At 37.7% G+C, this 12,178-nt stretch overlaps 1 protein-coding gene across 1 annotated transcript; it reads right to left on the bottom strand.

The window, feature by feature from the left end:
* Positions 1-9,617: 9,617 nt before the first annotated feature.
* Positions 9,618-11,071, bottom strand: LOC110890019 (RING-H2 finger protein ATL54). Its single transcript, XM_035979700.1, has 2 exons — positions 9,989-11,071; positions 9,618-9,841 (listed from the first exon to the last, which is right to left on the bottom strand). The coding sequence occupies exon 1, from the start codon at positions 10,951-10,953 to the stop codon at positions 10,135-10,137; it is 819 nt and encodes a 272-aa protein (XP_035835593.1). The 5' UTR covers positions 10,954-11,071; the 3' UTR covers positions 9,618-9,841; positions 9,989-10,134.
* Between the last annotated feature and the right edge of the window lie 1,107 nt (positions 11,072-12,178).

The following is a 12,178-nucleotide window of genomic DNA, read 5'->3' as shown; positions in this document are numbered from 1 at the left end:
TTTTTATAAATTTAAAACTTGGCTAAAGGTGTAAAAAGGGCTTAAATATACATATAAATTATATATACACCAACACACATCAAGTTTTTGGCGCCGTTGCCGGGGACACAAGGATTTTAAGAAAGTTAGGAATCAACGGCCTAATCATATTTTTACTTTTCTTTTTAATTTTTAGGATTTTCTTAGTTTTTTCAGCTTCTGCAGAGCTCAGCACGGGCCGTGCCCGCTGAACACGCCCCCGTGCTCAATCATTGGAACTGGCAATCCTGTTTTAAGTCAGACAGTAAGCTGAACACGGGGCCGTGTCCACTTAACACGCCCCCGTGCCCAAGATTCTCTTACTGAAAACAGAACCGTTAGATCCCGGCGGTTGGTAATTTCTGACACAACCATGAGTGATAGTAATTCTTTTTACTTTCGGCACTCTTATGGTATGTGGTGTCAATTATGTGGAGGCGAACATGAAGAATTAAAATGTTATTTTCTAAATTATAGGCCCCACTATATAGACCCACCGATTCCTTATAGCCTTAAGAGGGGCGAAAGTAAAAATAAGCACTATCTTTCCCTCGAATGCGCCCAGCCAGATATTCTAGGGGAAATGCTCCTTGACGAGTTATTTCAACTAGAAGAACTAATTCTAAATTGGTCAAAGGAACTTAGGAAGGATTTTATTGATCCGCCCCAAGACGATGACCATGAGGAAATGTTGGAACCGCATTCCGACAACCTCGTTGCTCCCGAAAATACCTTCATACCTAGAAAAGACTTGGACGATAGTCGTCCCTGTGCCGATTGTGCCGTGAAGGACTCTCCATCGACTTCGTTCGATGCATACATAGACCTGAGCGATTCGGCATACACCTTCTTTAACGAGAGCCCGGGAAAGGGTTGGACTTGTCCACCTAGAATGAAAATAGGAATTACCCTCACCGATAACCTCTTGCGTTCTCGCCTTGGTATAGGACAATTAAGGTATTTTAGGCACTTTGGGGTTGTCCCCACCAATCAAGAGCCACCCGATAACAGATAAGTTCCATAAAAAAACTAGACAACTTCATAAAAATAGTGACCACTCGACATGGGGCCGTGTCCAGCCAACACGCCCCCGTGTTCACCAAAAGATTCCCTTCTGATCAGAACGTCAGAATACGGACAAACTGTGTCAGAATTTCACATGCACACGGGGCCGTGTCCAGCGAACACGGGGCCGTGTCCAGAAGGCTGTCGTTTTCTATAAATGCAGCCAAGAATTCTGCACATTTGGACCAACTTGGGACAGAGATTTGAAGGAATCTTCTCTCAAACAATTCTAGGTAAGTTTAAAAGAAGGTTCCAACAACCCATCTTGTCCTTTCCTCTTCTAGCCATTTCCTTCTTTTTCATCTTTCTCCAAAAACTACCATCAAAAGTTTGAATTTTTCAACCTTTGTGGTAGGAAACAATGAGTTTTGTTCATGGAATCTTGGTAAAAACATGTTGTGTAACATTGTTTAAAGTTATAAATTCAGAAAATAACTTAAAAGCCCAGGATTCCTTGCTTCAAAATTCTGCAGAAAGATGAATACGGGGCCGTGCTCAATGAGCACGGGGCCGTGTCCAGATACTGTTTCATCACATAAACTGTTTTTCGGTTTATTTTTCGTAAAATGGCGAGTGAAAATAGCGAAACATCATCCGTTCATTCATCAAACAGCCGAAGGGGAAGAAGGCCCTCCGTTGAAGCTACGCTTGTGCACTATGTGATAGCATTAAGGGAGGCTCTCGACGAAATGACGTCCGTAGAGGAGGTCCTGATTGACCGTATTAACGATCTTACGGTGGGACTCGAAAGTAGCTTCCAAGAAATTAACCTCTTGCACCAGAGGCTAAATATTCTTGTAGCACCCCCGATGGAACCAGTCCTTCCACAACAGGACTGGAACTTGGCACTCGGGGTTAACAACCCTACCAGGTGGGAAGACTTTCCCGCGGAACCTCCCATGGAACACCCACAAGAAATTTCAGCGGAAATCGAAACTCCTCAAACTAATGCAAATGAGCCCTCTTTTCTCCTTCCAAGGGAGGTGGAGGAGTGGCTCGCCGACATGTGAGGAGGACCACATCCGGAAGAATGAGTTTCTAAAAGCCTTATCTAACCAAGATTAGTAGCTTCTTGGGAATTTTGCTAATTAAAATAAAACATAGGGCTAGAACTCCATGGTTTAATATTTATGTATTTTCATATTTAGTTTTTATGTAATGTCTCTCTATGTTTGCAATGATATGATGGTTTCTAAGGTTTGATGGTTATTGATGAATAAAACTCACTCATGGTGGTAATGGATGAAAAGGGGAACGAGAAAAATGGCCCCATGCACAAAGAACAGAGCAACCCGACACAAATCTCCATCACAGAAGGCTCAACACGGGTCGTGCCCAACCAACACGGCCCCGTGCTGAGCCACCTGCAGAAAAACGCCCAGTTCAGGTAACTGGACACGGGCCGTGTTCATCGAACACGCCCCCGTGTCCAGGCTTCTGTTTCATTTCTTTAATTTCGGTTACTGGCACCTGACCACGGGGCCGTGCCCGGTCACCACGGGGCCGTGTCCAGACTGCCAGTAACATAAATCTTTGCTTTTTAACACCACACCACACATCCAATCAACCTAAAAATTTATTTTTTTGGACACATTGAGGACAATGTGTAATTTAAGTGTGGGGGGGAAGCTAACACTTTGAAATTTTGCAAGTCCTAACAACAAGCCTTACACAAAACTCTATTGGAACCGCTAAACACCCCAAATTTTTTTCAAAAAATTTCATTTTTTTTCCTACTTGTCTAAAGTTTAAGTTGGGAATCACAAGATTAATAAGGTTATATTTTTATAAAATTTACAACCGAAAGCGTCATGATAGCAAGAACCAACATAAGAAAATTATGAAACGGCATAACAAGTCTAGTTAAAATTTAATTATATATACTTGATCACATTAAAAACCCATTCCCACAAAAGTGAGTTTTGAGCCTTTATTGAGCATACAAATTTACATCTTTAGACTAAATGCTCATTTTTCGTTTCTTGTGTGAATAGCCGCTTGGTTCTTACAACTCTAGAACTTGCCACGACGATTCATTCCCGGTCCTTACCAACTTAAACCTAAGTAACTAAATGATGGAGGCATTAGGACTAACCATTTTTCTTTCCACACCATTATTTTTCATTTTTTTACCACCTACCCAAAATCCCCCTAGTTAACCCCTTTGAGCCTAAACCTTTCGTTTCTTTACCCTAAACCCTTTTTACCCACCAAAAACCCTTTTTATTTTTCACCCTTTATTTTAATAACAAGCTCGGTTTTTCGAAAGCTCGTTCTTTTATGTGACAAAAAAAAAATATATGATGATAAAGTTAAAAACAAACAAAGCTATACAAACAAAAGCTTGTTTGGAGAAATACTTCAAAATAAAAAGTCACTAAAAAAATTTTTGTGTTACGAAAACCGACGCTTTTTACGCTTTTCGCCCTTTTTACTAACCACTAACCCAACCACCCACCTTTAGCCCAAGCCTAACCCTTCACCCAAAAAGTTCTCTTGATATTTACAAAGGTAAAAAGTTAAAAAGGAGGAGGATTGATTGCTTGGCAAGCCTATGGAAGGCGTAAGCTCCATGCCGCTCTCGAGTGATTCACTAAAAATACACCTTCGGCCGAGTGTTGAGTGATTTCTCCCGTGAGGTATGTGAACTTGTATATAAATAAAATTTTAAAAAGGCATGTTATGCCCAAAGAAGTAATTTATCCTATGAAACGTTCTAAATAAATCATAACGAATAGGATTGTAAATAAATAAAAAAATAAAACCCAAAAAGATCTTGGATTCCCGACACTCTATGACAAGCCAAAAACTTTCTCTTCTACCTACTCCATTTGGGAGTGCAAGCCACATTTAAAGAGTTTTGCTTGAGGACAAGCAAAAGTTCAAGTGTGGGGGTATTTGATGTGTGTAAAATGCAACATATAAATTACATCAATTAAGGCATAAAACTAACCCTTTTTAAGTACTAATGTTGGAAAAAGAGTGTTTTTGTCTTCCTTTTGTATTTTCAGGATGAAATGAGCTCAAATTCACAAAAGAAGCAAAAAGACAACTAATTCTAGCATAAATACAAGAAAAGGAATAAAAGTAGACTGCCCGGACCCTCAACGACATCCTCCAAAGCAAAGAAGAGAAAACAGAAGCCTGAACACGCCCCGTGCTCAGCAAGCACGGGGCCGTGCCCAAGAAGCAGCATAAAAGACAAACTAGTAGAAGCTTCTATTGCCCACCATGGGGCCGTGTCCAGTGAGCACGGGGGCGTGGTGAAAGTACAGCATGCGCATTAATTGTAATTGCGAATTACAATTAATGAGGAGAGAGAGTGTAGACGGGCACGGGGGCGTGTCCAGCGGACACAGGGCCGTGCCCAGCCTTCTGTTCAGCCTATAAATAGGAGTGCTTGGTTTCATTCCATCTCATCCCTTGGCACACCACCTCTCTCACACTTCATCCACCACCCACCACCACCATAACACCATCATCCACCACCATCATCCATTGTCCATCGTAGAGTGTGTGAGTCGTCTCGGGATCCAAGATTGATAGTAAGAGTTCTTGACAATCAAGGCCATGTTTGCCTAAGTCTCTTACATCACTTGGTGAAGACAAGTGCTTAGTATAATACTTTTTATTTTTAATCTTTTGCACTTTTTATTTGGTTTTGTATTAGTGACTTTAATAACTAGTTGCTTATGTTGAAGGTGATCTTTCCTTATCGTTTGTCCGTGGTGTCTTGGCATTATTTTACTGTCTATATAAAATAAAAGATTTTCACCATTCATATCTCCACGGTCTATATGGAGGTATGTTGGCTACCTGGTCGGGGGTTAAGGGAACGGTTTGGTAAGGGTCTTGCCCTTGTTCAGCGTTTAAAGGTCCTGCTTAGGACCTAGGTCAAATTTAGTAGGATCTCCTTCAATGCCCATAGGTATTGGATGGCGGGGATCCAAACTCTTTGACCCCCTCATAAGTTAACTACTATTAATACTATAACCCGGCTATTTAGGACTGTATCCCTGCTGACTCAGACTACTTAGCCGAGGGTAACGTCACCGCCAAAAGCGGGGCCTACCATAATTTGCATTAATAACTTAATTCATTATCTTCCAATAATCCGACCCTTTAGGATTGTATCCTTGCTGACTCAAACTACTGGGTTGAGGGTAACGTCGCCTTCAAAAGAGGGGCCTACTACAATAACTAAGATAATCTCTTAAACAAGTGTAAAAGTGCGAAAATAATCAAAGGTTATACTAATACACGAGTCGGATCCAAGTGATTCATCTTGTCTATCTGTTTTTATTTTATTTTATTTTTCAGCATTTAGTTAGTTTTTATTTTCTTAGTTTAAAAACATTTTTCTCACTTTTTGATTTGATTAAACGTTGAGGATACACCGGTATTAAAAGCTCTTGTGACCTTGGACGACCTCGGTATCTTACCAACACTATACTACGTCCACGATGGGTGCACTTGCCCATATGTGTGTTTAGTGTTAGTGAATATCGTGTTTTTATAAATTTAAAACTTGGCTAAAGGTGTAAAAAGGGCTTAAATATACATATAAATTATATATACACCAACACACATCATAAACATACAAGATCCGCATGTTATTAAATCCCAAATCCGCATGTTATATTCATCACTTATGAACAAAAGCCGCATGTTGTAACCTAAATCCGCAAGTTATTTTTTCATCTCGTACGCAACGTAAGTTAAGACCAATTATATGTTAACTAACCCCATAATATAATAATACATAATACTCAAATAAAATTAAAATTTGTTGTACCCAAACATGTTTACATGGATAATGGATGTCAATAAGGTGATATCTAAACGTGGAAGAGATACCCAAATAGTAACTCATTTGAACATTAAACGGATGGGACACCTTTCTAGTTAAACTTACCATCCATTTCAACATAAATTGGATTGGGCACATTTCTAGTTTAACCCACTACCTATATTAACCGATCTAATAATATTATGTCACATCTTCATCCAATACCAAATCAAATAAATAGAACATCGAAACTTATGCCATATCACATCTCGTAAATCCATCTAGCACGGGTTCATGAACCGAAGTTGATCCCACTATCACGTGAGAGTCTCACGAGACTTGTGATGGTGTTTCTGTGGAACCCATGAAGCAAACCTAAATATTAAAAGTTAATTTGGGCCTAATTTGAAGATATTGATCTTAATTATAGGTCGATGCACAAATCGAGTATTGGGCTATACGTGGGACCGGGTAGGAATTGGTGAAGTCCCATTTAGGTATAATCGGACTTGGGTAATCCAAGAAACCGGGTAGGAACCGGACCCGGGTTCGGGAAGTAAAATTGATACCTAATATACCCAGTTAGGGTAGGGTTCGGACCGGTTCCTACCCAAAAACCAGATACAATCGGTTCTTCTTTAAAAACATGGTTTTTAAGCGTTAAACCCAAATTGTTTAACTTTTATTTGTTAATATAAAGAAAACATAACATCAATAGAACTAAAAGAAATTCCTTATGTATTAATTGTTAATATTTCACCAATACACTATTTTTTAATAAAACTTTATTTTCTACAAGCCTTGGTAGAATGGTCACTCATCTCCACCAAATTCCAATTACACCAGACATCCTTGCTTCGGTTATGTGGAAGAATCCCAACAACGAACAGGGCACATAAAGAACCGACACCAACGGATGATGTTGATGCGCTTGCCATATCAAGTGCATAAGAAATGAAGAAAGTGTAGAAGCTTGAAAGTGTGAAATGTGAATAAACCAAGAATATTTTTTTGTGTTTTTTTTTTTAATTTCGTTTTGAAGTGTTTTTGAGTTGGGTAATCAACCAATACAATCTAAAACTATTTACACTTGATTTTGGGGGTCAACAACCGGTTCTAACTGTTGTTAATTGTGTAATTTGGTATAATCTCAAATGTGGGATTGTGATCATATACATATGGTGATTTTTATTACTAACGGTCAATGGATTAAGATTCGTAATACTGGTCAAATAAAATTCAAATTCGCTGTATATACTCCAAACATGCTTACATTAAAATAATGGTTGTCAATACGCTGATAACCAAGTGTGGAAGGGGCACCCATCTAGTAACTCATTTGAACATATGAAACCAACCAATAGGAAGATGCCATCTCATTTGAACTCACTCCAACCCGTTTCCACCTCAAAGGGAGAGGGTTTCTGGATTTCTTGGTGTTGGATCTGCCATGTTTTGGATGTGCTTTGCTGGATCATTTGGCTGATTGGTTCTAAGATAATGGGATCAGGTGGAGCACAAGGATACTTGGCAGGATGGGAGATGTTGATTTTATACTCAAATTGACCCAAGGATTAAATTTGTTTTTATGGGGCTCAATTTGGATAGTTTATCTGAAGAAATAATGGGGTAGTCTGGCTACTGGTATCAATGATTTTGTCTTTAGGATTGAAGCTTGGCAATCTTTGTATAGATTTCAGTTTATGTTTACCTTAGGTGGTTTGTGGCCACTAGTTTAGATTAGTGGCTATAGGCCGAGAGTCAATATGCTCCGATTTTGTTAGGCCTTAGCTAATTCGTGCTTTTAGGGTTTGGGTTCTCTTTGGGGTATGTTTCGGGAGGTCCAATACCTTAGGTAGTATTCTTTTTATTTTATCAATAAAATTTACCGTGGAGCCGTCCCATCTAACCAAAATGTATAGCTCACTCGTCATTTCAACCCACCATCCAGTAATATTATATTATGGCACATCACCATACAATACCAAATTAAGTGTATAGAACATTGAAACTTGTGTCACATCTCATCTCATACATCCATTGAGCATGGGTTCGTGAACCTAGAACTGATCCCACTATCCCATCTCATGGGAGCTGTGGCGGTGTTCCCACGAAACCCATGAACCGAACCCATGAGGCGCCCGGCATACCCTAATACTAATAGTTAAAATGGGCCTAATTTGAAGATATTGATCTTAGAACCATGTAGATGTAACTATGTCCTTTAAGCATACTTACAAGAATTGGTTGGTTGTAGTTAAAGATGCTCAACTTACATCGGACAAGAAAAAGAATTTGGAATCAATTCTAAGCCGATGTGATAGACGTGTTGAAATTAATAATTTAGGCTAAATGTTGTTAATTGTGTAATTTGATATAATCTCAATTGTGGGACTGTGATCATATTATACATATGGTGATTTAACACTTGCAAATGTGACGAAAGCTTAGAGAATTAGATTCTGATCTATAACGGCATTGTGAATGTATTTCACACATTTGGTCTTGAATACAAAGAATGCCCCGCTTACGGTATATAATGTATATATGTGTGGGCGCTCGGGGGGCAAAAGTGAAAGTGCACTTGTTGGTTCAGTTCTGTTTGTTCATGAAGGAAAACAATATGAATCATACCTGTCACAGCAGATAGTGCAGAGGAGAATCCTGTGAGGGAGTTCGACATGCCTGTCATCTTGATCTGGTTCCTCCTTAGGGTGCTGACTGATGATGGGGACTTAGAAACCGAAAAGGGTATCGGTTATGGAGAGGAGGTTTCGTGATGATGTTATGGCTAATGAGGTGTGTGAATTGTGTAACTGAGTAACCCTTAAACCTCCACATAACTCTCCTTATATAAGCACCCAGGAGGAAACCTAATTAGTTACTAAGGGTAATATGGTCCATCAACAAGTACCAACTAATTAAATAATAGGTTATTATATATTTTGATCTCTATAATGTAAATGATTAAGATGGCTATAGATTAAATATTAAACATAATATATTTAATCTTACAGCACTAATTTTAACGTTATTTTACTAATTTCGTGGAAATAACGTTAAAAGAGGGGATGGTTAATCATGCATCATGTGGTGCGTTGATAGCCGAAAGACAAGGAGGTACATGCACTAATCGGCAGTTGTCTCAATTGTTGAGTGTTATGTGCCTTATGTCCAAGGCTTGATGCAAAACTACTATCGAGCCGAGGGTCTCACTGGAAGCAGCCTCTCTATTCCTACGGAGTAGAGGTAAGGCTGTCTACATCTTACCCTCCTCAGACCCTACCTTAGCTTTGCTATTGGTGGGATTTTACTGAGTATGATGATGATGATGATGATGATGGTCTTGAATACAAAGATTTTTACAAGATTAACCACAAGAAATAAGATTCTCACAAAGATGTGTTTGTGAACCTGATTCACACGATGAAATCGTTAACATATTCGTCGAATTTCAAAACATTATGTCTTGAATACAAAAATCTTTACAAGATTAACCACAAGAAATAAGATTCTCACAAAGATGTGTTTGTGGACCTGATTCACACCATGAAATCGTTAACATATTCGTCGAATTTCAAAACATTTTGTCATGAATACAAAGATCTTTACAAGATTAACCACAAGAAATAAGATTCCCACATAGATGTATTTGTGAACCTGATTCACACCATGCAATCGTTAACATATTCGTTAAATTGTGGACAGGAACCACATTAACATATTCTAGCTATTAAGTGTGTGGTTACATAACATTGATCAAAGCAATTAATAGTGACTAGTTAAGTGTTTGAAACTCATTGTGAAGCTCACATTTATAACCACACAAACACGGAATAATAAAAAGTAGAGAGCTGAAATCAACGCTTTGAACTTGCACATTCTCAACATGCAAACCCTCGTCGAAGGATTACCCTCCAACCATCACTATCACCATCACCATAGGAAGACGACCATTGTCTTCGTCCACTATAGACCATGAATGTAACCATACAACTTCAATCAAATCTATAGTGTGTTGTTCTTTAATATGAGCTAGAAAATTCCCATATCATTATAAAACTAATAGCATTTATTTAAATAACAAAAAAAAAAAAACACCTGAAAAATAATTACCTCAAAATAATTAATAATCCCTCATACAACACCACCAGAACCTATATGCAATTGAACTCTTCTTGTGATGTCCCACTACACAAATCTCAACTCCAAAACACCCTAATAAAAATTTTCAAAACCACCCCTCTCACTTTCCCCAATCATCATTTTCCACCCTCTTCATCATTCCCCCCAATTCTCAACCCAGAACTCCCACTAGCTTCCCCTTGATCACCACCCCTAACCCCCACAACCCCCAAACCACCATCACTCTCCTCAAACGACGTCGCATCAACCGTATCATTATTACTACTATCATTAACAATCACGGCACGACACAAGGGGCAATTTGTGTGTGATCTAAGCCATGTATCAATACACTTCACATGAAACGCATGTTTACAATTAGGCAACAATCTTAACGTATCATCTTCTTCAAATTCAGTCAAACAAACAGTACAATCAGTCCCTTCAACAACTCCTACACCGTCGACTTTACTAAACTTCACAACGGCTAAACCGTTGATCACGGACTGTTGAAGACCCGTTGTCCTGATATACCATATCGGGTGATCAACAACAACATTAGATTCTTGATTTTCCACCAACTCTGGCTGCGGAATCGTACGTTGTGGTCGTGATCGGCACCAGATGGTGTAAAACTTATAAAGGGTGTAGATAAAGGTGGCGATGAGGAACAAGAAGGAGATTTTTAAGGGGAGAGAGAACGGTTGGTGGCGGTGGTGATCGGGCGGCGTTAAGGTGGCGTAGGGGGTGGTGGAGGGCGATAGTGTAGGGGAATATTCTGGGTGGCAGAAGGTGGGGCAGACGGAGGAGCATTCACGGGAGCAGATGTGGGTGGGGTTGTATAAGGGGTCGCATTGAAGCGGGCAAGTTAAAAATTCGATGGTGTCTGGGGTGTGGATCGGAGATGGTGCAGAGGAATATTGGGTGAGTTTCCGGTGCCGGCTGGGTGCCGCCATGGGTGGGTGTGTGAGAATATTATTGTTGTAAAGTCAATGGGGGTGTGTGTGTGAGGGTGAATTTTGGTGGTCTGTAATGAAAGAGATGGAATTGGTGTTTTGTTTTCATGATTTTGCACGAGAATCTCCGCATCGTCATCATTATTATCATCAATTATTTTTAATATTTTATTTATTATTAAAAGAATAGGTCGGTATTGATACTGTTTTTTTCTTTTTTTTACATTTAATTTCATTCTAAAATCTAATCTAATCTAATCTATTACTAATAAAAGAATACTTATAATGCCACATGGCATTTTCTCATCTAATATCCTTCTAATTAATGCCACATGGCATTTTCATATTTAATTCATTAATAATAAATATATATAATAATTAATATTTAATCAAAATGTATGATAATTCATTAATAATATATAATAATTAATATCTATTTCTAATTTATGATTAAAAAATATACCTAAATGATCTATAGTTTTTAAAACTAAGATTTTAGTAATTCTTAAAATAAAATAGTTTAAATTATAAAAGAAAAAAACAAAAATTATTATCCTTATTTGAGATTATCTACAAAATCAATATATGAGTTTTTTATAACATATAAATAAAAGCTACAAAAGAGCAACTAACCAGAGGACTATCTCGCAATAAGACTAAAATTTTATTGAACTCGGATTTAAAATGATAGACGAAGAGAACTTAAGGTTTTGAAGTTTTATAGATGAGATAATATTAAGATTTGTAGCTACATTGATTTATGATGTGTTTTCAGTTTAATAGAGCTAAGAAATATATCCATTTCATTTTATACCCATTTGTGACATAGTCAATTACCTTTAATGATGAAAAGATTTTATTAATCATATATAAACCTTTAACTTATTTCATAACTTTACGAATACTATTTATTAATTAAATGCGCATAACAATTATTAGTAAGAATAACAAATCTAATTTATGTCATATCAATAAAATAGGTTTTTTGCCGAGAAAGAGAAAAAAAACCAACTTAAATAATGAATTTTGTAAACATAATTGAGGTCTTAGAGATTTAGTTTAAATAAAAGTTATATTTAAAAGATACAGAATGCTAAAAATTATTATTATTTATACATTGTTATATGTGACGTAATATATAATTTCATTCATATTAATAATATATAAATTTGTTTATTACATGTTTTTCAGTATTCAAGCTTTGTAATACACAACTATTATGGTA

The sequence above is a fragment of the Helianthus annuus genome, chromosome 11, assembly GCF_002127325.2.
Source record: "Helianthus annuus cultivar XRQ/B chromosome 11, HanXRQr2.0-SUNRISE, whole genome shotgun sequence".
Taxonomy (NCBI): domain Eukaryota; kingdom Viridiplantae; phylum Streptophyta; class Magnoliopsida; order Asterales; family Asteraceae; genus Helianthus; species Helianthus annuus.
Note: the sequence above shows the minus strand (reverse complement) of the source record. Positions and strands in the feature narration are given on the sequence as shown.

What these genes read in the sequence shown, in the direction of transcription:
- LOC110890019 (XM_035979700.1), bottom strand. Translation starts at nt 10,953, where the DNA reads ATGGCGGCACCCAGCCGGCACCGGAAACTCACCCAATATTCCTCTGCA.